This window comes from Pseudophryne corroboree, chromosome 12, assembly GCF_028390025.1.
Source record: "Pseudophryne corroboree isolate aPseCor3 chromosome 12, aPseCor3.hap2, whole genome shotgun sequence".
Taxonomy (NCBI): Eukaryota; Metazoa; Chordata; class Amphibia; order Anura; family Myobatrachidae; genus Pseudophryne; species Pseudophryne corroboree.
Window position 1 is genome coordinate 75,758,688 of NC_086455.1, and position 26,679 is coordinate 75,785,366.

Consider the following 26,679-nt stretch of genomic DNA (forward strand, 5'->3'; position numbering starts at 1 on the left):
AGAAGGTCTGTAGACACAAAATAAGATGACCAGCGCAAACACACAACAAGAAGGGCTGTAGACACAAAATAAGATGACCAGCGCAAACACACAACAGCTGTTTGGGGCAACTGCAGTGATGATGCATGAGGACACATCTGTACTGTTGATATCTTCCTGAGTCCAAAGACATACTACAGTGGCAAATCTAGAATAGGTGTAGTGTGTGCAGTGCAAGCAGGGCCCAAGGGTCCAGGGGGGCCATACCACCAGGGCCGGCTCCAGGCATGTTCGACTAGAGCGGCCGCGCGGGGCGCCACTCTTACAGGGCGCCGCACGCTGCGGCCGCCATTTTCCTGCCTGGAGCCAGCCTCTGTGTGTCCGACTCCGACTCCCGGCCGCTTGTGTGCGCGCTATGCAGCGCGCTGTGCGGCGCCGGCGTCTGACGTTGGACGCCGGCGCCGCGCAGCGTGCATAGCGCGCACACAGTTTTGTTCCTCCGTCCGCGGCCCGCCCACAGCAGTATTCCCGGCTCCCAGCAGCACCGCAGTGTCAGTGACAGACAGGTAAGTTAAAATCTGTCTGGCACTGTGTGGGGCCGTTTATTTTTCTGGCACTGTGGGGGCATTATTTTTCTGGCACTGTGGGGGCATATCTGCACTGTGGGGGCATTATTTTTCTGGCACTGTGGGGGCATATCTGCACTGTGGGGGCATTATTTTTCTGGCACTGTGGGGGCATATCTGCACTGTGGGGGCATTATGTTTCTGGCACTGTGGGGGCATTATTTTTCTGGCACTGTGGGGGCATATCTGCACTGTGGGGGCATTATTTTTCTGGCACTGTGGGGGCATTATTTTTCTGGCACTGTGGGGGCATATCTGCACTGTGGGCATTATTTTTCTGGCACTGTGGGGGCATATCTGCACTGTGGGGGCATTATTTTTCTGACACTGTGGGGGCATATCTGCACTGTGGGGGCATTATTTTTCTGGCACTGTGGGGGCATATCTGCACTGTGGGGGCATTATTTTTCTGGCACTGTGGGGGCATATCTGCACTGTGGGGGCATTATTTTTCTGGCACTGTGGGGGCATATCTGCACTGTGGGGGCATTTATGTTTCTGGCACTGGGGGCATTTATGTATCTGGCACTGTGGGGGCATATCTGCACTGTGGGGGCTTTTATGTTTTGTGGCACGGCGGGCATTTATTTATCTGGCACTGTGGGGGCATTTATGTTTTGTGGCACTGGGGGCATTTATGTATCTGGCACTTATGTATCTGGCACTGTGGGGTCATTGATGCATCTGGCACTGTGGGGGCACTTATGTATCTGGCATTGTGTGGTCATTTATGTATCTGGCATTGTGGGGGCATTTATGTATCTGGCACTGGGGGCATATCTGCACTGTGTGGCCATTTATGTATCTGGCACTGCTGGGGGGCATGTCACGTGTAGCTGGCACTGCTGGGGGGTATGTCACGTGTAGCTGGCATTGCTGGGGGGCATGTCACGTGTAGCTGGCACTGCTGGGGGGCATATCATGTAGTGTATCTACTAGGCGTCTGTGGCTAGGCAATGTGTCTATCGTGCGCTGCCTGGCGCAAAGTGTCTATCGTGCGCTGCCTGGCGCAAAGTGTCTATCGTGCTCTGCCTGGCGCAAAGTGTCTATCGTGCTCTGCCTGGCGCAAAGTGTCTAACGTGCTCTGCCTGGCGCAAAGTGTATAGGAGGTTCTACCTGGTGCAATGTGTATTAGCTGCACTACTATGTGGTGTAATGCGAATTGCCACTACTCTGTGGTCATGCACCTTCCCCACGAAGCAACGGCCCTAAATTTTTGCTGCGCGCCTTCGGCGCGCACTGTCCCTGCTTCAGCATGTGGGTGGAGGAGCACCAAGCATTACAGTATGTACATCATTTTGCCCTCCTTACTTAAAAATGTGCCCTCCTTGTGATCAGCACCCTGCCCTAAAACGTGAACACTATCATGTGTAGCTGGCACTGCTGGGGGTCTATTGTGTGTAGCTGGCACTGTTGAGGGGCATGTCATGTGTAGCTGGCACTGCTGCGGGGCATGTCATGAGTAGCTGGCACTGCTGCGGGGCATGTCATGTGTAGCTGGCACTGCTGCGGGGCATGTCATGTGTTGCTGGCACTGCTGCGGGGCATGTCATGTGTAGCTGGCACTACACTGGAGACATTGTGTGTAAGGAACACTACTGTGGCTGTTCTGCATAAGGCTGCTAATTGTGTGCATAGAGGGGGTGTGAAAAAATATATTTATTTATAGTTTAATAATATGAAGTTACGAGGCCACACCCACTTTCCCAGGAGGCCACTCCCACTTTCCCCAAAGCGCGCGCGCCTTCGGCGCGCGCATAGGGGTTGGGGGGCGCTTTTACATTTTCTCGCACAGGGTGCTAGTAGGCCTGGAGCCGGCCCTGCATACCACACACCCTAAACCAATTTTTCTCAATACTTACCCTCCGGAGTCCTGCGTCGGCAGCAGCAGCGCTGCAGAAAACACTGGTGAAATGGCATGGTGGCCATTTTCTCAGCGTTTTGCACATTTGCAGTAGAAAAATGACAGAGAAAATTGCCACTGTGCCGGAGACTTGCGCATGCGACTCTGGGACTGTACTACTACGGTCTCCTAGTGCTCGGAGTGTATTGCCTTGCCGGCTAGAGTAGAGAGTAGGGGGCCCGGACAGAGACTGCATACAGGCCCCCTACTCTCTTAAACTGCCCCTGACATACGGGTAGGTTATTTGGCTTCTGATGAAATGAATAGCTAGTCAGCTACTTGAGAATGCTTGCATATTCTTTCTCCTTGATTTGCAACTAAATCACTCTTAATAAATGTTTAGAGTGTTTTTAATTGGTATTTTTCAGAGCTTTTAGGTGAAGGGTTTCTTCTTATACAGAAAACTGTAGTTCACCATGAGTTTATTATCTACACACTACGTATAAACATATTTGGCGCCACCTACTGGTAACTAAGATGTCCACTGAGCAGCATGATACACACATCTGTCAGTTGTAGGTTAGCAGACAAGTTTATGTTTAACAGCAGGGACACAACATTTTATTTTCTGGGTGCGCCAGTGTCGCATCTATAATGGGGGCAGTGTATGCGGCCCCCTGGGGGCCCACACCACATACCCTGCACCCATTTTTGCAATACTCACCTCTCAAGAGTCCCCCATCAATGGCAGCACCTCTCAACTAATCACCTGGAAAATAGCGCGGTGGTCATTTTCCTTATGTTTTGTGCATGCGCAGTAAGGAAATGTCTGGGAAAATATCAGCTGCGCCATTTCCCTAAAGATCTGCGCATGCGAAATACAGTGTTTGCCCCGAGTGTGTGTGTGTGGGGGGGGGGGGGGGGGGTGCCCAGATGGAGGAAACCGCACACAGGCCTCCTTCTCTGTTAATACGCCACTGGGGTGCGCAGTCATAGGAAGTGGGCAAACGGTCGCAGTGGGGGTATAGTCGCAGCCACAGTACAGGAAGGGCCTGGTGTGGGTGTTCAGCAACTAGAGTGGCCACTGAAATCTCTCAAAGAAGCCTCATGAAAGGGTGTTGTAGTGCACAGCCTTTGTCTGTCTCCCAGACTCCTACACTGGCACCTGGAACCACTTACGTTTCAGAATGTGTGGTCAGACTGCTGCAACACCTTGGGGTTGGTGTTGGATAATCCCACAATGACTACTTTCTATGGACCTTTGCTGCACTTAGTAGCTGTCAGAGAGCAGAACTTGGAGATATTGGGCTCAATACAGTCAGAGAACAGAATATCAATGGACCGGATTATGAGATGGACGCAGAACACATCACTGCTGAAGAGGTGTCTGTAGGAAAAAAAACACCTCTTCCACCATCTGTGATCCAAGTGCTATATCTGAAGACGCAGCATCGGATCATTATTGTCAGGACCTGATTAAGGGTTCCAGCCACCCTAGGCTAATACAGAAGTATCTGCCTAATCCCCTTCCCCACACACAATTTTTTTGCCATTATATTTTTTTATATTTACCTAGTATCCCATGGTCCCAGGGTATACCTCAGTCCCCTTGTCTACGTAGAATCCACGGGGTACCTGTACCAAAGATCATTTATATTCTCCTAATCCGGTGTAGATCTGTCCTTTTTGTTCCAACTTCAAGTAGGCAGCCACAGGGTTAAAAAAACAAACAGATGCCTGTCCCCCTATACAGCGCACACTGCTTGCCCTCACACTGTCTGTCTGTCCCCCACCTGCTCCCCTCTAGCACACTTGTCGTCTCCTCTCCTGCAGTTGCTTGTGTTCAACAATAGATGGCCTCCAGCCCTCCACAGTGACAGTCCGCACCCCAGGACCTGCAGCCTGATCAGCCTATTGGTTGATCAGGCCCTGACTATTGCGACCATCAGTCGCGATGTTGGCAGCATCGGTCATCTGAGAAAGCTAAAGCTTACTCAGAACAACTGTCAAAACTGCAGAAGTGGACAGGAAAACTGCGTTGAGAGACACAGAACCTGGCCTCGACATATCAAAAAATTGGGGGCGACATGCCACCATTTATGGGAACGATGGCCAGCTCTGCCTATCCCCTGCTTCCAAACGTCAGCATCCTCCCAAACAGGCAACGCCTTAGGGGGCGCACGTGCAGCCGCAGCACCATCAGAGATTTACACAAACCATCGGGTTTGCCGACATTAGGCCCATATTCGCTATATTGACCATGGCTTATTTTAATTACAATCCCCTATTTGTTTGTCTGTATTACACAATTAACTGTTCAGAGGTATCGGGGATCCTGGATTGGATGTTCCGTTTACCTGTATTTGGTCCTCACTCTACCAAGTATGAGTACTGTGCAGAGTTGATATTTGATGCTAGGCATATAATTCACATGTTTCTATGCAGTTATGTGATTATCCTTTCTGAGACTTTGCTTAGCTTGTGAGGTAATGCCTATTGTGTTGTATTGTTTTATGTTAATACTAGTTTGAGCTCCTGAGAATTAACTTGATTTTTTTCTGCTTTTTTAAATGTAATAAATTGTAGATTTCTTGTATGTACACTGGTCATATATACTATTGTTTTGCATATTCTTCCAAAGACAACACAGAGCCCTACTTGTGTAATTGTTTTCTAACACTCCACACACCGCTGTTAGGTGCATGTATGCCCCCTTCAAGCAGCCCAGCATAAAGAGGAACATATCTCCCAATTTTCTTGATATTTGGAACAAAGAGGCAGTTGGCTGACAGTCTCTCTGGCACCTGTTCTTGCAGCATTTTCCACCAGCTGATATCTTAAGATGGGTACACGTCTTTCTAGTTGACACAAAACTCTGGTAATGTGTGGGAGCAAAGTCAATTGACCATTTGCTCACAAACACTAGAATACAGGCAAAAATGGACGTTGCGGTTTAACATGCACTGTTTTGTGCAAACTATATATTAAATAATAATTTTTATGATTACATGTGTCTGCACTCATCTCTCTAAGCCGTCAATTATCTAATTAGCGCAGAGTGAACTCTTTCATTCCAAAAATGGCCGTTCAGACAAATTGGTTAAATCCATTTAATTTAACCAATTTATCTGAATGACCATTATTGTAATTTTTTTTTTTTTGGCCTTTAGGAGCAAATGGTTGATTGTCATTTTCTCCCATACATTACCAGATTTTTGCTCCAACCAAAAAGCGTGGATCCAGCTTTAATCGGACTTGCACTTTGGCTGGAAACTGTACTTCATGGAAAAAGATGATACTAATTTCCTCAGCTATTTGGGAACATTGGGCCTAATTCAGGCCTGATCACTAGCAAGCGATTTTTGCACTGCTGCAATCATATAGTCGCCGCTTACAGGGGAGTGTATTTCAGCTGTGCAAGTGTGCGAACGCATGTGTAGCAGAGCTGCACAAACAGATCTTGTGCAGTCTCTGAACAGCCCAGGACTAACTCAGTCGCTGCGATCACATCAGCCTGTCCAGGGCCGCAATTGACGTCAGGAACCACCCCTACAAATGCTTGGGAACGCCTGCGTTTTTCCAACCACTCCCAGAAAATGGTCAGTTGCCAACCACAAACGCCTTCTTCCTGTCAATATCCTTGCGAATGCCCGTGCGAATGGATTCTTTGCACAAACCCATCGCTGAGCGGTAATCCGCTTTGTACCTGTTCGACACTCCTGCGCATTGCGGTGCATACGCATGCGCAATTTAGAACTGATCGCAGGCTGTATGAAAATGCAGCCTAGCGATCAGGTCTGAATTAGGCTAATTGTGTGGATTACAGTCTCCTCCAGCAGCAGCTCACATACAGGCAGCAGCCACGGGATTACAGCTACCACTGCGGCTGCAGAGTGGTTCAGCAGTCCCCGTCAGCCTCTGAGCAAGGTCTCCAGAGAGTGTGAGTCGACAGTATGGATCCACCAGCCGTGGGAGGCAGCTATGGAAGGGGTCCTCCGCTCCCACCATGAGCACCAAGGACAAGAAGATGCAGAAGAATCCAGAGGAAAAGGAAAGAATTCCAAGAAATTAGTACATTTGCAGCAGTCTTGAAGACAGTTTCAGTGCCTCCCCCCTCTGCCAGTGCCTTTCTTCCTCTGCCAGTGCCTCCCTTTCTCTGCCAGTGCAGCCCTTCCGCCAGTGCCTCCCACCTCTACCAGTGCCTCCACCCTGTCCACTGCTAGTGCTTCCCCCATCCTTTGCCAGTGCCTCCCTGTCAGTCCCTCCACCAGTAACTAACCACTGTCTGCTAGGGCTCCCCCTTCCAGAGTTCATGCCTTCTGCCAGTGTATCCCCCCTTTGCCAATGCCTCCCCCTCTGCCAGTGCTTTCCTGGTGTCAGGGCCTCCTTCACCAGTGTCTTCTTCTACCTCTACCAGTGCCGCTCCACCCCCCCCACCACCACCACCACTTGCAGTGCCTCCCCCTCTGCCAGTGCGCTTCTACAAATGGTGGTCTTAGATGGAAAAACTTTCCTCACTAATCCCAAAAATGCAAAATAGTGTCAACCATTGTCATCTTGACATTTTGACTGTCGACCTTTTCCAGTGTCAACCTTTCATATGTCAACTTTTTGTCTACATCAACCTTTTATCTGCTATAATTCATCCTCTTCAGAAGTAGGGTGAAAGAGTTTGGTTGGAATGTCCTTTAACTGCCCTTCTTCTTTGTGTAGGAAAATGAGACCATATCTTAAATATCTTCTTTACCTGAATGTGCTGTAACGTCCCAAGGGAATTTCAGGACTCTTCTACAATATGTGGCATCTAACCAGGGCCGAATAGGGCTTAGGAAGAGGGGCAGCTGCCCAGGGCGGTACTGTAGAATGTCATACCATATGCTAAGCTACAGCACTACATCCTATTTAATAAAGTGCTTTTCAGCATCTACCATAAGGGGCACAATTAAATCTGTAAGCCGTAATTAGTACAGCAAGGATTACAGCAGTCAGACTCTTGGAGTCTTCATACTGCAAATCCTCTGTCCTGTGTCTTCTAACTCCTGGAGGAAAAGAGACTTCTTTACCCCAAATTCCCAGGTACCACTGGAGTTTACAACCACTACCATTCAATCACCTTTTCTGAACTGTATTCTGTGGATTATATGTAACAGAGGGGCACTGCATGTGGAGCAATACATCACAGGTAAATGTTTTAGTGCAAATATTTCTCAAAAAGTGTATAGCAGGGTGACATTTGCATGAAGTAGGGTCTATGCCATTACACTGATATCTTTCTAGTGTAATATAATAATATATATGACCGCTAGTTTTTGTTATATTTATTTTTTTGCGGTTATTTACAGATATATTTGTTTATCCTAATGGTTATCACTAAATTGCAGCTTTTCATTATAAGCACTGAACACAACAACAGGGGAAAAAAATATTATTAAAAATAATATTTTCTACAAGAGAAACTCTGGCTGGATATTTAAGTTATCAAATCTTTCCACGGCACAGGATTGCTCATTTTAAAACACAATGCTGGTAAAATGTAATAGATTATTCTGTCACTAATTTGTCATGTATTCTGAATGCTGTGGGAGCTATTCATTTTTATTAATGTTAGACTAGAAGCAATGCACCATAGATATATTACTTATCGAACTGGAAGGGAATACAGATTTGATAGATATCTTCTAGTTTCATAAAACTACGCTCAATTCAGAGCTGTTCCCGGTTATAGATTGATAGTGAGGACTTGGGTTGGGTGGCACCCAGTAAATGGATATTTAATTATACAGAGTATAGCAGCTTGCAGCAACATGCATAGAATTGTTCTCAGTGAGGAGTAAGTTATGTCATATGTTTCACAACTCATGCACAAATACATTTAAATGGTGCATAGTGCAAAAGTGGTAAAAAGAAACCTGCCTGATAGTGTAGTAGGTGAATACATAGGTGGATTTAGGCAGAAGGTGATGGATATGTGTACTGAAGGTTATATAATGCAGGCTTATCTGATTTTATGATAAGGGATTTAGGGTCTATTTTTTCCAGGGACCTGGTTTATACTCATACAAGTACAAAGGAGATAATGAGCAATATAATGTAATACTGTATGTAAAGTGGAGAAGATATCAGTTGGAATCACTGTATAGACTGCATACCAGATATTAAATGAATATAAGCTATCATAGGTTGCGCACCAGACACTAATTAAACAATGGCATCTCAGTGAGTTTTTTTTGACATCCCCTCTGGTGTTACTTTATGGATGTGCTCTTTATCATATAGGATACTTGTAGCTTGTATTATGGCCTCTCTCCAGAACAGTTGAGTGATGTCCATCAATTTGGATACCTAGAACCGCTATTAAACTTCTGATTGTGAAGGTTTTAGTCAGCAGCCACAGATTGTGAGATTGCACTTTTGGCTCCAGGTTCTGTGTGATTCCAGAGTTGCACTTCCTACGTCAGACTGCAACAGTTATTGGGAGCTTGCAGTTTTCTTGATATGATGGATCTCAGTGACCCTCAGGAAATGTTGGACAGGAAGAAAACTTTTCTAGATATCTGCTACAAAAGTTTCATGAAACTATTCTCAATTCAGATCTGTTTCTGGTTATAGATTGATAATGGCCACATGGGTGGCAGCCAGTGGTACAAGCAAATGGATGATATTTAATTATAGCATAGTAGCTTGCAGTAACATGTATAGAATGGCTCTGATTGAGGAGTAACTTGTGCATAGGAAAGCAACTAATATAGCTGATAGTTGCAAAGTGTTTTATAAAAAGGACACTTGATAATAGGTTAAAAATAATTGTAATAAAAAGTACATTAGGCCAAAAGTGAGGTTTGGAAATTCCTATTTCAATATGGAATGAAAATATTTTCATGTGGAACTCTCCATACATTCTGTAAGTAGTGCTGTCTGTCTACTATACTTCAGCACAAAATACAGTATTTACTGGTAAAATGTTATGGTATATGGCTGAAAGTGAGTGGGGAGGGACTTCTACCTGACGGGAACACTGAGGGTGAATACTAAAGTATGGGCAAAATTCATAAATGTTTTAACATTCAAGGATAATGATCCAAAATTAATTTCTATCATTATGTTTCAATAGTAAGAAATCTACCGTGTTGCGGCCCTCCCTTTCTGTTTTGCACTATGGCAGTTCTTAAAGTGAAATTCACGAAGACGAGAAGGGGAAAATTAGCTCAAGTCCTGTGGATACTTAATTGGATCTCTGTGGTTACCGGACTCATCATCTTCGGCCTTGGTCTCTTTCTAAAAATTGAAATCAAGAAACGCAGCGAGTTGATGATAAGTGGGGACATACACTCGGTCCCTAACATGCTCATTGCTGTAGGCATCATTGCTTGTATAATAAACTTCTTTGGAGGAAAGATCTGCTATGATAGTTTGGATGTCAACAAGTTCTCCAGATGGAAACTCTTCATGTTGCCGTACATCATCTGCACCTTCTTCTTTACATTCTGCGTCTTTGCAGGAGCCATCATGTGCTATACTATGAGAAATGAGCTGGAGTCTGCTCTATACCGTGGACTCAAAGATGCCTTGAAGTATTATAAGGACACAGACATCCCTGGACGCTGTTTCTTAAAATCTACAATAGACCTTCTCCAGATCGAGTACCAGTGTTGTGGCAACAATGGCTTCAGGGACTGGTTTGAGATTCAGTGGATATCTATACGTTATCTGGACATGAGTTCCAAGGAGATCACAGAGTAAGTACTTTAGGATAGTAATTGATCTCTTTAAAAATATTTGTATTCCTGTATTAAGGTGGCTACACAAGTCAATTGTGTTGACCATTTGGCCAACTTAGACCAAATTGACCAGAATTTGCTGCTTGTGTTGACTTCCCTGACCAATACATTTGGGAAGGAAAGACTGAAGTTCATCCATTCATTTTTACCTGACAAATGATCTGAAGAACACTGTAGCTATGTCTATGTTTGCTATAATTTTTGCAAATAGACCTTATAGCCACACAGTAACTTTCTAATATGGACAAAGAATGTGTGCCGCCATGTTGAACATAGACCCAACTGGATCTTAATTTGTGTGACCAGCATTGGTTTGAACTGCATGTATATTGTTAAAAATAGGATTGTAATTACCTACCGGTAAATCCTTTTCTCGTAGTCTGTAGAGGATACTGGGGTCCACATTAGTACCATGGGTTATAGATGGGTCCACTAGGAGGCTTGGGCACTTTAAGAAATCAATAGTGTGCACTGGCTCCTCCCTCTATGCCCCTTCTACCAGACTCAGTCTAGAAACTGTGCCCGAGGAGACGGACATATCCTGAGGAAGGATGTAACAGAACAGTGGTGAGATACGAACCAGCACACACAAACAAGAGGAAAGCCAAGCTAACCAAACTAGTACAGGAACAGCAACAGCTGAACCAACAACATGACTTAACGAAGTACTGTAACTGTTCAGGAAACACTAAACACTGGGCGGGCGCCTAGTATCCTCTACGGACTACGAGAAAAGGATTTACCGGTAGGTAATTAAAATCCTATTTTCTCTTGCGTCCTAGAGGATACTGGGGTCCACATTAGTACCATGGTGATGTACCAAAGCCCCCAAACCAGGTGGGAGAGTGCTGAGGTTCCTGCAGAACTGATTGACCAAACTGAAGGTCCCCAGAGGCCAAAGTATCGAACTTGTAAAACGTAGCAAATGTGTTCAAACCTGACCAAGTAGCTGCTCGGCAGAGCTGTAAAGCCGAGACACCCCGGACAGCCGCCCAGGAAGAACCCACCAACTGAGTAGAGTGGGACTGTACTTTAGGAACCAGCAAACCTGCCGTAGAATAAGCCTGTTGGATAGTAAGCCTGATCCAGTGAGCAATAGACTGCTTTGAAGCAGGACACCCACTTTTCTTGGGATCATAGAGAACAAACAGCGAGTCAGATTTTCTGTGAAAGCTATCCGCTTCACATAGCTCTTCAAAGCCCTCACAACATCCAAGGACTTTGAGGTAGCAGAGGTGTCAGTAAGCACCAGTACCACAATAGGTTGGTTGATATGAAACGCAGACACCACCTTAGGAAGAAATTGCTGACGAGTTCGGAGTTCAGCTCTATCTTCATGAAAAATAAAATAGGGGCTTTTGTGAGACAACGCCCCCAGTTTCCGACACACGCCTTGCTGAAGCTAAGGCCAACAGTGTAACAGACTTCCACGTAGGAAATATTACGTCAACCTCCTGTAAAGGCTCAAACCAATCCGATTGTAGAAACTGCAACACCACGTTAAGATCCCAAGGTGCCGTGGGAGGCACAAAGGGCGGTTGGACGTGCAGAACACCCTTCAAGAACATCTGAACCTCAGGGAGGGAAGCCAATTGTTTCTGGATAAAAATGGACAAGGCCGAAATCTGGACTTTCAAGGAGCCTAAACGTAGGTCCACATCCACACCTGACTGTAGAAAAAGAAGAAAACGTCCCAGTTGAAATTCCAGTGCAGGAAATTTCCTGTTTTCACACCAGGAGACATATTTTTTTCCAAATACGGTGGTAATGTTTAGACATTACCCCTTTCCTGGCTTGGATCAGGGTTGGAATAACCCTGTCCAGAATGCCGTCAAACATAGCTGTGGTAAGCATTGATAGACAAATGGTCCCTGTTATAGAAGACTCTCTCGAAGAGGCAGAGGCCACGGGTCCTCTAGGAGCATCTCCAGTAGATCCTTGTACCAGGCCCTTCTTGGCCAATCCGGAGCAATGAGAATTGCTTGAACCTTTTCCCTTTTTATTCTTTTGAGAATTCTTGGGATCAATGGAAGAGGTGGGAACACGTAAACCATCTGGTAGACCCATGGAGTCACCAGAGCATCCACCGCCACTGCTTTTGGGTCCCTCGACCTGGAACATTACCGCTTGAGCTTCTTGTTGAGACTAGAGGCCATCATGTCTATTTGTGGAATTCCTCACCGACGTGTTAAGGACTCTGGAGAAGCTGGTAAGCCTGATTTTAAGAATCTGTGAGGTAGGAGTTCCTGAAACTCCAGTCTGCATCCCTGGGCGATAAGGTCTTTCACTCAGGGATCCTGGCAAGATGTTGTCCACACGAGTCTGAAATAACGTAACCGAGCTCCCACCTGCCTGTCTTCCAGGCAGTGCGGTCCACCGTCATGCTGAAGGCTTTGAGGAAGCAGACCCGGAGGTCTGTTCCCGAGAACCTGCAGCTGCTGGTTTTCTGGATTTACCTTTATTGCTTTTGAAGACTGTAGAAGAACCTTTGGGTCTGCCTTTAAACTTCGCTGTCTGAAAGGACTGCAGAGTTGGGGCAGAGTAGGTTTTTCTAGCTGGGGGTGCTGTGGAAGTAAGGTATGTAGACTTACCCGCTGTTGCCTTGGATATCCATGCATCCAATTCATCTCCAAAAAGGGCCTCACCTTTGAACAGTAGGCCTTCCATGCCTTTCCGTGAATCCGCATCCGCAGTCCATTGGCACAGCCACAAGCCCCTGCATGCGGAGACTGCCATAGCAGTTGTGCGTGCGTTAAGCAAACCAATTTCCTTTATGGCCTCCACTATAAAGTTTGCAGAGTCCTGAATATGCTGTAGAAGCAAAATTATCTCCCCCCTGGGTAAGGAATCTAACCCATCTATTAGATTACCAGACCATTTTGCAATGGCCCTAGTGATCCATGCACAAGCAATAGTAGGTCGCTGGGCCACCCCCGCAGCTGTGTATAAGGATTTGAGAGTGGTCTCAATCTTGCGGTCAGCCATGTCCTTTAAGGATGCTGCCCCAGGAATGGGTAAGACTTTCTTACGTAACAACCTAGAGACCGATGCGTCCACAACCAATGGGTTTTCCCCTTTCTTCCTATCCTCCAGAGAAAAGGGGAAGAAAGCAATCAATCTCTTAGGGATCTGAAACTTTTTGTCAGGAGTTGCCCAAGTTTCCTCAAATAAAGCATTCAATTCCTTTGGTGCTGGGAATGTAGCAGAGGATTTCTTTTTTACATTATAATAAGACTCCTCTACTACCTCCGCCACTTTGTCAGGAATGTGCAGGACATCCCTAATAGCTCCTATCAGGGCCTGTATTCCTTGTGACAGGGCCCCCTCTAGCGTCCACCTCACCCTCCACTGCATCTGATTTATCATCATCAGTATCAGCCTGCATGATTTGGGCTAGAGTACGCTTCTGCGGGCAAAGTGTAAGGGTCTGAGGCGCCGCTATGGGGACTGGATCTCTATTTATGAGGTCATACATGTCTTAAGTATTGCGTCTCTTTTTCATTCTGGGCTAAGTTTGTAGAAATATTTGATATCATCCCCTTGATGGAATCTAACCATGGGGGTTCAGACCCACTAGCCTGAGAATGGAAACTGCCTTGTGTACATGGTAGCGAATCACCTGGAGAGGACAGACACTCTGCTGTGCATGAAACACAGTCCCTGATCATTGTAACATGAAGGGACACACACACACACACACACACACACACACACACACACACACACACACACACAGTGAAAACACAGTTTTAACCCACACAGAGCCCCCAGGGAGACATAGAGAAAAATGAGCCAGCCACACTACACCTTTATAGCCAAGTAAAACTCAGCTGGGTCGCCACACTAAGTCCTTCAATAGGGCTCAGTATACCACTACACAACCCCCCCCCCCCCCCCCCCTATCTAAGACCCCTTGGTACCATTGAGGAACACGTGGAGTCAATGGAGAGGAGCTGTGCTTCCCTGCGATGCTGCCAGTGTAAGCTGCAGTGGGAAAATGGCACTGGTGAGCTGCTGGATCCGCTCATAGTGAAGCCCCGCCCCTGTAATGGCACGCGGCTTCCCGGTTTTGTATCCTTGCCTGAGGTCTTACATGTGCTTAACTTAGGGTTAGAACCCGTGTTAAGGCAGTAGCCAGCATGGGTAAGCATTATGGGGGGTTCAGCGCCTGCGTCATGGCGGGACACACCAGCCGCATGTCTTCTGAGCCTCCCGGAGCGCAGCCTGCATGTTCGCACTGTGCTCCTACCCTGATGCCGCCATTCTCGCCGGTGACCCGCTAACCGGGGTGGGGCTTGCAAGTGACTCCCTCAGGAGCTCAGTGTCCTGTCAGCAGAGAAATGGGACCATTAACTCTTAAAGGAAGTTGGGCCATTCTCTTCCCTAAGACCCATGAAGCAGGCAGTCAGGTGCCAGCCAGAGCTGCCTGAAAATAACAAACTAGAAAATAAATGCAGAAAACTCTTCAGGAGCTTCCCCGAGCGTGACCGGCTCCTCCGGGCACATTTTCCAAACTGAGTCTGGTAGCAGGGGCATAGAGGGAGGAGCCAGTGCACACTATTGATTTCTTAAAGTGCCTAAGGCTTCTAGTGGACTCGTCTATACCCTATGGTACTAATGTGGACCCCAGTATCCTCTAGGACATAACAGAAATCAATAGGGTAAAAAGAAATTGGTTTGTTTGTTTGTTTATTTGTTTGTTTTTTATGAAAAAAGGCCCAATTACTTAGAGAAAAGGTCCCAGTACTCACCTAAAGTTGCAAGTTGAAACAAGATTTATATTAGCTTCCACATTCAACATAAGAGTGCAGATGGAATGATCTCAGGGATTTTTTCCAGTTTATAGAACGAGTTATAAGGGTTAACAATTTGAGCACAAACAAAACACTCATAGGGCCTGTAAAAAGAAATATGCAACTTTTGTTACTTGTGACCACTGGCGTATCTTTAATGGGTGCACCCTGCACCCATTTAATTATACTCACTATTCTGTCAGCCCAGTGCTGGCTGCACAGCTGCAAATATCACTCATGCATGCGCATTAGAGATGTCCCTGGGAACAAGGCATGGGAGCCATTTTCTCGGAGACCTGCGCATGTGCAGTAGACTCTGGCACAATGCAGGTGTCTCCTGCACCACCAGAGGGGAGGGAGCCCAATCGAAGAGTGCACATGGAACCCCTCCTCTCTTAAAGCGCCTCTGCTTGTGACATCTCTTTTCACCAGCAATTACTTGATCCATGACTTTAATATACACGTGTATCCTGTACATTATTATTATTATTATTATTATTATTGTTTACCATGCTTTATTTATATAGTTCCAACATACGAAGCAGTGCTTTACAGATCATTTGTTTTTTAATCTACAGTTTAAATTTTAGTGTCCATTTAATTAGAAACCCATTAAGCTATTAGTATTATTTGATATATAGCACCCACAAATTTCAGATATATAGAGCCCTGATTGGAATCGAACCATGGCCTTAGAACTGGGAGCCCTGGTGATGCACTGCAGACCCCAAACTCTGATATCACCAGATTAATGCAGCATTGTTGGAAAAGGTCACTTGGGTGGATGCAAGGCTAGGTCCAAAATATTCCACTATGCCCAAATAGATGTATCTGTCCATGTGTTCTTTCAATAACATTTTGTATCATCTGGGTGGTCTCTGGTGAGACTGAGATCTTCTTCTTTGGAGACCAGTGATTATCTCTTTGGTAGCTTCCTATGAGCGACACTGTTTACTGCGGTCCTTATATAGAACTAAGACATGTACACAAACATAAATACAGTGTAGGACTAATCTGCAATTCTAAGCAGTTATTGTAGATCTCTTTGTGACTTCACCAAATTGTACACCACACTCTTACAATGGTGATTGGCAGGGTCGCCGAAACATCAGACATACCCTGGCACTAGAGAGAGGGCATGGCCAATAATGTGAGCTGCTCATGCCCCACTTGGCATATTGTGTATAGTAAAGAATGCGGCACAAAAATGGGGGTGTTTTACTACTTCTCTGACTGACCCAGGATCCTGTTGGACTCCCCCCAGGCAGGCATGGGCCCGGGAAAACTGTACCCGCCACCCCACTCTCAGCATCCCTGGTGACTCTTGAACGGCTTGAAGAGACCTGAGTCTACAGCAGATGACAAATAATAATTTCTTTGCTACAGACCATCAACAATTTTCTTTCTGACAATCTCAGAATTCTGTTTTGATCAGGGAATAATTCACTTCAACAAACTAGTGTTGCTTACAGCAGAATCGAATGGTGACACACGTTTTACAGGGAGGGTCCTTCTCCTAAACTCCCCCGATTCTCAGCCCAGTGACTACAATGTCTAATTTCTAGTTACTCCTTGACAGTGCAGTTCATAAAAAACAGAGAATATCGGATGATTGAGGACAATAAAGACATGAGCAATTTGGAGGCATAAACTTTGTATCACATAGAGGTGTGTTACACGGGAGTGGTACGATTTGTCATAGGTCACAATGTCAACAACTACTATGGGGCCAGCATATTGCCGACACAGTACTAAATACTAATTATAGCTGTAAACATGATGGCAAAACACTGAATTAGCATTAGTACCACTCCAGTATTACGATATTGGCATAATATTTGTACCACCTAGTACAGTAATTACTGACGTTGTAACCGTCGACAAACTATTTCCCATGTGCAGAATTGTGCTCTGGCATAGAGTTCTGCTCAGATCATCTACACACATGAAAAGTGAATCACATGCATATACTTATTAGTGTGCTGTGTATACAGTGTCGGACTGGAGCATGAAGGGCCCACTGGGAGTATGCAGTGGTAGGGGCCCATGATAAGAGGTGTGACCAGCCTCCAAAGGGGGTGTGGCCAGCCACCACAGAGGTTTGGCTAACCATTATAGAGTACCTGGTCTGGACTTGATAATTTATATAGTAATTAATGCTAGTGCATGCATGATAATGTGCCAGATTAATGACAGCAATGTACTGTAGAGAATACATCATAATCTTGTGCAGTATAAGGCAACATATGTATAATATATAATTAAAGTGCACAGTCTAGAACCTGATCCCTAGAGGAGGAGGGCCCCCCAGGCAGAGGGGCCTACCCGTGGTTTCCCCTGTACCCCTGTGGGCCAGTACGAGCCTGTGTGTATATATTCAGCAGGACTCCAATGCATTGAGAAAAATATCCTCTTTCAAGCAATGTGATCCCTACAGCAATACAACACCAAATCTTATACTTTCCAAGGGGAAGGGCCGTCTTTTCATATGAACTCAATGGGCACTTGCCCAAGGGCCTCAGGAGTCTAAGGGCCCTATGCTGATAGCTGAGGGTCTTACCAGGGGTACCAGATTTTTGAAAATCGGACCTGGGGAACCAGAGATATCTGACATTAAAGCAGTGGTCCCCGACTGAGCCTGTTAATTGCTCTTCCCAGACAGAATACTTGGGTTTTCTCTGACTTAGAGTTTTCTGAGGGTATACTCTAAAAGCTGGGACTTTCCCCTTTAGGTGGACACTGGCAGCTTGTCTCTACTATGCCCAGAACCAGAGATAATCAGCCTTCCAGTAGCTGGTTCCTGCTCCATCTACACACGCCTTGTAATCAGTGTTATATTTTTGTTGGTGGATTGCTCTGGCTTCTGAACTCTGATCCCCAAGTCTCCAGTACCTCCTGAAAAGTGGGACTCTCTAGTGTTTTACCCCATAAACGCTAAGAAATCTATTTCCAGGAACTGGAGATATCTGCAATCAAGCAAGCTGCCCTCCCACCAGAAAATTATGAATATTAAGCCCATTTCACTATCCATCCCTGCCCTGTGTATGAAACCCTGCCTTACCACCCTGTAAGTCATGTACCGGGGCTCCTTCATTCAGCCCAATGCCCCATCTACAGTTTAGTGTTCTCCCTCCCACCATCTGTGCAGTAAAAGAGTAAATAGCAGAAATTAATGCTCCCGGTCCTACATTGCTGAGCAGAAGATAGAACACCCCCTACCATCCCCGAAACATCAAAGCTGCCGCTGATAGCACTTCCCACCCCTACCACTGCATGGTGGGTAGGGGCCCCAGTGCATTGCTTTGCCTACATTTTCTGAAAGTGAAAAGAAAAAAACTGGAAGATCCCAAGGTACAGTGGGGCAGATGTATTAACATGGAGAAGGCATAAGGAAGTGATAAAACAGTGATAAGTGCAAGATGATAAACACACCAGCCAATCAACTCCTAACTGTTAATTTACATATTGGAGCTGATTGGCTGGTGCCTTTATCACATTGCACTTATCACTGATTTATCACTTCCTTATGCCTTCTCCAGGTTAATACATCTGCCCCAATATGTGTAGTGCTGCGGAACAATAAATACTACTATTCATGCTGTAATACGACCAGCACCAAAACTGCCAAATTAGGCTCAGCACAGGGGTTATAGAAAAACCTCACCGGCAAAGGAATTAAACAAAATTTTCTAACTGCATGTATGTAGGTATGTATGTATGTATGTATGTATGTATGTATGTATGTATGCACAGTATGTAGGTTTAATGATCACAGTCATGCAGGAACACCGATCTTTCTCAAGGGCTCATAAATAGTCTCTCACAACTGTGAGAGAACATCAAGGACCACCTGGCATGATGGGATCAGCTCATCTTTTCCTCTTATACATGGATTAGCAATGTGTTAAGCGGCTTCTTTTAAATATAATTAGATCATTTCACTTCTTCTTCAGGACCCCGTATGAGTGGTCATCTGACCACGCATGTGCGTGCGGCTATTGCTGGGGAGGGATCCTAAGGATTAAATAAGAGATGTACTAAGCATTGGAGAGTGATAAAGTGGAGAAAGATAAAGTCAATCAGCTATTAGCTGTTATACAGGCTGTGTGTGAAAAATGACAGATAGGGGCTGTTGGTGGGCACTTTATCTCTCTCCACTTTATCACTCTTCACGGCTTAAACATTTATCCCTCAGTTTCTTGAACACCATTCAGAATGTTAACAATTTATGGTGGCTTAATAAAGACACATTTGAAATTAGGCCCCAAGATGAATATGGCTACAATGACGCAACCCTTTCCACACTTCCTTCAATTTTCGTGTCATTAAGTCTTCTTCCTTATTTATCTCAATAGTAGAAGTATTATTTTCCCTTATATTTTACTTATGTTTAGTAAAACCATACGTTAATCATTATGCGGAACCTTGGCAGCCATTGTGAATATAAACCATGAACTACAGACACAAATGGAACAGTGTTGCATGATGATGAATAATAAAATGCATGTATGATGTACCTGCACATACAAAATGAATGATCTACTAATATTCTTCTTGCAGCCGTTTCAAGAGCAACGTGGATGGAAAATACTTATTAGATGGGGTTCCGTTCAGCTGCTGTAACCCAAACTCTCCCCGTCCTTGCATACAGTTTCAGATCACTAATAACTCTGCTCATTATAACTATGACTACCTGACAGAAGAGCTGAACATCTGGCTGCGAGGCTGCAGGCAGGCTCTGCTGGAATACTTTGACAACCTCATGCAGTCTATCGGCCTGACGGTCCTTCTTATTTGGCTCTTTGAGGTAAGTCTGCAACACTGACTTCATAGATATCACTTTCCATTGCATGAAAGATAAGAACAGTAACACGTCATCAACAAAGAAGAGAAGACGAACTATAATATTGATAAATTCAACAAAGCAAATATACAGTATTGTTCTATCAAAGGGTGATAACGACATGTTATAGTGACACTGGATAATACATACCATGCTTAGCCCAAAGCAAGTTTTCCATAAAAATTATAATTATTTACATTACAGATACTGGAAAACATTTCCTACTATGTTCAAAAGAATAATAACTGAAAACCACATATTAGATGAAATTAGGGGCCTAATTCAGATCTGATTGCAGCAGCAAATTTGTTAGCGAATGGCAAAACCATGGGCACTGCACATGCTATATCTGCCCCCCCCCCCCCCCCCCCACGCCTCTGCAGTGCACATGGTTTTGCCCAACTGATAACTTTGCTGCTGAGATCAACTCTGAATTAGGCCCCATGTGCACTGCAGGTGGGGCAGATATAACATGTGCAGAGAGAGTTAGATTTGGGTGGGTTATATTGTTTATGTGCAGGGTATATACTAGCTGCTTTATTTTTACACTGCAATTTAGAGTTCAGTTTGAACACACCCCACCCAAATCTAACTCTCTCTGCACATGTTATATCTGCCACCCTGCAGTGCACATGGTTTTGCCCAACTACTAACAAATTTGCTGCTGCGATCAGATCTGAATCGTCATCCAATGGAGTAGGTAGTAAGTGGAGATCTGGTCATTCATTGACGCACCATATGGAGCTCACTGGCTGTGACATGTAAAAAAAAAAAAAAAACAATTGTCCCCATTACTACACTACAGGATGCTTCTTAAGGTGAAGTGCTTACCTCATTGTGTGGTAGGAATATCTATTGACAACTTCACAATAAATTCCTTTAACAGGGGCTATGTATTTACAGTTATATGATTGAATATTGACTTTTAATTCTCTGTTTGTTCAGCTCTCAGTGCTGACTGGCGTACGTTACCTTCAGACTGCAATGGAAAACGTCTTGATGTTGGGAGACCCAGAGAGTGAATCGCACGGATGGTTGCTGCAAAACAGCTGCATGGAAACTGCTAAACACAATATCCAAATAATCAAGAATCTCGGCAAAGCAAATCAGATTTCCACACTTACTGGGATATCGGACCCAAATGTGGACATCCCAAGAGCAGATTATGGCCCAGACAATGTTCCACCAAACTCCATACCAACTGATAGCTGATTGCAACACTAGTGGTGCTGGTGAAAACCAATATAAAAGACACCAAGATTGCACTCTGATGGACCCGTTTTGAAGTTTTGGAAATGTGGTTTCTGTATGTGGATGGAAAACATTCCCAATCGAACAGAATTGATCTTAGTTTTCCCACTTGACCTGAGGCTGCAGATTTTTTTTTTTAATTCAATGGCAGTGAGACTGGAATAATCTAGAGAGAAAGCTGATGGCAGATGTTAGAATTCATTAGGGCAGTTGAGGATAGAAGGGTCTGTTGAAAGGCTGTAATTTAATTGTATGGTCATGCTAGAAAGGTGGTTACGATTGTAATTAAAGTTTATGAACTTTTTAAATATTTCATAACTGGTTATGTCCTACAAAAAGTTTGTACTGTGAATGAAACGTTTTAGTGGATAAAGTACTTTGACGTTTTCTCATGTCCATGTGTATAAGAAATCCATAGAAAAAGGTGTAGCTGTGTTAATGTTGTATCCAACACATTATAACCATGTGTGATGTCGGTGGATCTACAACCATGCAAACATCTCAAGTTAGAACTTGGTCTCCAAAGATCCACATTTCCTGATCTCAGGCTCCAACAGGCCCTTGCACTCAGATATAATGACTGTACACATCCTAACGTCCACTTTTACCCCTTTGCTAGGGAACCAAGCTCAGTCTGATGAGCATTAACCCAGTAACACTCCACTTATCATTTGTTGGACAGCCAAGTACCTTCTCAGCTCTACATAATTTAAGGAGATTTACATAGGAAATGAGCAGTACATTATGTGTTTTTTTTTTAGTCCTATAGGACCAACCAATACACAGCTGAATGCCTGCTCTGTTTATTTTATGCAATAACTTTATTATATTTTGTAAAACATGTGTAAGACCCATTTAGGAGCTTGTTTAATTGTAGATCTTATTGCGTTCTTAATAATTACCCATGCACCTAAGTGGGATAATTTCCACTTCACAAATCTATAGTACATGTAGTAGTTAATTAGAGCACACTTCACTCTTGAATAATTCTAGGAGGTATATACTGGTAATGTTAATTGCATTTTAATGGAATATTTAGATTCTCATCATTTTAAATTTATAGATTTTAGTAGGTTCTTTTATTTAGTATAAACTGAGTGGGGAACATATGAAAACAGTTTTACAAGTAATTGCATTGTACTGTAAATGATGGTAATACCCATATTAAGCCATTTGCTTTATTTTTGTAAACTACAAAATAACTGAATCCAGATGGATGTAACAACATCTATTTAATAATCTCCTTCTATAAGGTAGACACATTATAGAATTTATCAGAAATGTGAAGGTCAAACTGTGGATACCAAAATATATATCTGGAATAATGTCCCCCGTATTGTATAAGGATGTTTGATGTCGCTGAGTGCTTCCGTGACCTTTTATAATGTTGATGGAACTTTGAGTGAGGTAATTTCTAATATCCATACCAAGTTACTGTAGTGAAGGGGACAGGGTGGCCAAACATTGGGCTCTGAAGGACACTCACTGCTTAAAATACTGTAGGAGGACTATACACTTACAGAATTTGGCAGGGGCGTGGAGTAGGGATGGCCACTGATCATTGATGGTTTTACAACCATCTATGGCCAATGGCAAATGGCTTTGACATCAATGGCAAGTGTTTTTGTCACTGATGGTGCCACACCTATCTGACATGGGCAGCACTTAGCCATTGATGCCTAAGCCATCAATGGTTTTCTGACAATGGATTAGATATAACCATCAATGGCCATCATTGCTATTTCTTTCTTGTGTGCAGCTTCATAGGGATAATGATCAAACAATGAAACATCGGCACTATCAATGTTTTGGTTCCAGATTTCAATGGGGTTTTTGCAGTATTACAGCCCCAACCTCCCCCACATGGGGCATTTGTTGGTATGTTAAACAAGATTATTTTTAATTCAATGAGGCATAAATCTTCCCCGTTTACTCCCTTTAGTCATTGGAGTTCCCTTGGATTTACCACAGTCTGTTAGGGTCTGCTCTGTGTGGATTTAGTGTGTGAACATGGTTAAAGGACTACTCTGTACAATAAATACATATGTAACATGTATTCACCACTAACTAGGGAAGGGATATTGAATGACAACATTGTTTTGCAAACAAAGCTTTTAGTGTCTTTCAATTTTTGTGACCGATGGTAAACACACTAGTAACATTGAAGATGTCTATCAATAAGTCCACGCTGTTGGATATCACATCACCATGCAGATAGGAGCAGCTCTGTAATCGGGCTGACGGAACATGAAAGATAAGTGCGCAGCAATGTGTGTGGATTGTGCTGTGTCTGGCTCCTGGAGAACATGCTTCTGGATGATCAGGCAATGCTGCACCTGAGCCCAGGTCCTACATCATGGATCTTCAATCTGACGCCCTCCAGCTGCTGTGGAACTACACATCCTAGCATGTTCTGCCTCAGTTTTAGCATGCCTTAATAGCAAAACTGTGGCAGGGCATGCTGGGATGTGTAGTTCCACAGCAGCTGGAGAGCCACAGGTTGAAAACCCATGTCCTACAGCAATGTGTGTGCAGAAGGCATCGGGAATCATTTCCCAAAACGGAGTAGTGTCTCCGTTTTGCAGGAGTGCCATGCCCAGTGGCTGTGTCTTCCAACACAGGTTTACTGGCCCCTGCAGCATTAATTTCCATGGCCATCCTGAGTGACCTGACAGTTACTCAGATAACCGATTTTCATGCAGAGAGTGCTCAGTTTCACTCTCTGGGCCTGATTCAGAGCTGCAAAGGCAGACGTCTACCTGCCATGTTTCGGGTCGCAGCGGCTGCAAGTGACATCAATGTAAATGAGCTCCAAAGTAGTTAGTAAAAAGCGACTTGATGAAAACCCACTGATCATTTCCAGGGCTTAAGGGGGGTACTCACGGAGCGATCGCTGCTTAAAATCTAAGCAATCTGACTAGATTGCTTAGATTTTAAGCACGATCGCTCCGTGTGTAGCCCCCTTAGCGATAGCGATGCGCAGCCCCGCGCATCGCTATCGCTGCTGCTAGATTGGCCTGCATGCAGGCCAATCTAGCGGGTCGCTCACTTCACCCGCTGGGAGAAGTGAGCGGCCCCCCCGTCTCCCCCCGCACGCTCAGCACAGATCGCGCTGTGCTGAGCGCCGGGAGAGATGTGTGCTGAGCGGTTCGCTCAGCACACATCTCTCTGCCATCGGCCAGTGAGTACTGGCCTTTACTCGTGTATTGTGTTTTACAAGAGGTTCCATGTATAATATGTGGCCAAAAGAAACAATATTTAAAAATGCATGTAGCCATAGGGATCACTGGGGCAGATGTATTAAGCCTGGAGAAGTGATAAAGCAGTGATAAGTGGAAGGTGATAATGCACCAGCCAATCAGCTCCTGTCATTTTGCAAACCTGTAATGATTGTCTGGTGCATTATCACCTTCCACTTATCACTGCTTTGTCACTTCTCCAGGCTTAATACATCTGCCCCACTATCCCTTATAACCAATGCAGGGAAACTGCATTGATGAACCCATTTGAATTTATATATCTCTGAATTTTAATTTTTCCAAGAATATAAAATGTACAAGACATAATGGTTTTAAGGTGCAATCAGGGAGATTTCTACTATTTCAGGAAGTCTCCCTGACATTCATCGAGAGGTTGCAAGTATGGCTAAGATGGATACACATTATAAGATTATCTGTCCAATCTTTCTGCTTGGAGCAACAATCTGGTTATGTATGGGAGCAAATGACAATCAACCATTTGCTCCCAAAAGCCAGACAATGGACAAAATTGTATGTTTTCCAGTGTTTGGTCAATTTTCATTTGCTCTCAAACATTACCAGACTTTTGCTCCAACCAGAAAAATTGGACAGATGGGGCGGGATTTAATGGCGTTCGAGTTCGCCAGACATGCGGGTTGCTATCTGAACTCTGACTTTTTTTTCAAGGGGCAGTCATTCACAAGGCACAACCATGCCTTGCAAAATCACTGACCCTTTAAATAAACGTCCGAGTTCGACGGGTATCCCACACGTCGGGCGAACTCAGACGGCACATCCCATCCCTAATCTTATAGAGTGTATGCTTTAGATACGTTGTATTAAGTGATAAATAAGTTGTATCAGTCTTAAAACTACAGAAATTTAATTTTGCCATGTTGTTGACTTAAATAAAATAATAATATTAAAACAATCCATTATTTTCACATTCCTCAGTAGATTATTCTAAAGTGCTGAACAAAAGCTAATCTATAAAAGTCTGACAAGGCTGTAAGAGCAATAGAGAAAATAGGGGTCTCTCGCGAGAAAACTAAATTGTCCGTTACATAGTAAATGAGAACAGTCAGGGGTGAGAAATGAGAGAGAAAGGAGAGATTTCTAACACCATCCAGGTCATCGAAGTGAAACGGTTCTATCTTACTCTAAAGGGTATATTTACCAAAATGCGGGTTTATATATGTGGAGATGTTGCCCAGATTCTAGTTATCTACTTGAAGGTGCTAGATAAATGATAAATAGAATCTGATTGGTTGCTATGGACATCTCCACTTCTATAAAGCCACACTTCAGTAAATATACTCCTACCAGTGTAATTGAAACTAAACAGTGATTGCTGAATGATAAGAGCTTTTGTTCAATTTTATCCTTAAAATAATATACGACCTTTGGATTACAGAATGTGTTCTCCAGGTGTTGTTTCATGGAATTTCTCCATCTGCTCATCTTTTTTTTATGTATAATCAGTTTTTATTAAGGATTTTCAAAGACGTGAACAAAGAGAACACTTTACACAAATACAAAAAAAAGAAAAGAAAAAGGAAACAGCAATATATATATAAAGTTGGTAGTCACAAATCTGAGTGTACGAATGCCCAATGTAGGGATAGCAAACCAGCAGAAAAAAGTAAAGCCCTCAAAGGTATATAAGCCGAGTGGGCAGGAGGATAGAGCATGACTTCTGAGGAGCATGGGATACTTTAATGAAATATCGTAAGGAGATCGTATTATGTCTGCTAGAGGGCTGCAATGTACACCAACAATACAATGTGTTCTTTAACATAAGGAACATAAAAAATAAAATAAAATAAAAAAATAAATAAAAGAAAAGAAAGCAGATTAGAAGGCAAGGAAAAGTGGGAAGGTAGAAAAAGAAAAAGGGGGGGCAAGAGAAGTAAGAGGTACCACTTAGTGAGATATGTAAACAGAGAGACAGGGATATTAACTGCTGTCCAAGGGAGTGGCTAAGTAGGCCTGGGAAGCCTTGTATTCTAGCCAAGGGAGCCATGTAGAGTCGAATTCACGAGACATGCCTATCGATGAGAGGAACAAGTCTTCCATTCTCATGAAGTAGTCTAGTTTAGTGAACCATGCCCGACGTGTAGGAGGGAGGGGAGACTTTCACATGGCCGGGATCACAGCACGCGCTGCGTTACTTAAGTGTTGCAGTAGTGAATGTTTGTGTTGGGACACTGGAATATTGGAGTGGTTAATAAACCAGAATGCAGGGTCAGAGGGGATCTGAATCTTAAGAATGGTCTGAGAAATGTGCATAACCTCTCGCCAAAATGGTTGGATCATAGGACAAGTCC

At 44.2% G+C, this 26,679-nt stretch overlaps 1 protein-coding gene across 1 annotated transcript; it reads left to right on the forward strand.

Annotated features, from left to right (window-relative positions):
• Positions 1–9,565: 9,565 nt before the first annotated feature.
• Positions 9,566–21,451, forward strand: LOC134980216 (photoreceptor outer segment membrane glycoprotein 2-like). The gene is made up of 3 exons (XM_063946924.1): positions 9,566–10,184; positions 19,580–19,826; positions 20,808–21,451. Exons 1-3 carry the CDS (start codon positions 9,604–9,606, stop codon positions 21,072–21,074), a joined length of 1,095 nt encoding a protein of 364 aa, XP_063802994.1. The 5' UTR covers positions 9,566–9,603; the 3' UTR covers positions 21,075–21,451.
• Positions 21,452–26,679: the final 5,228 nt, after the last annotated feature.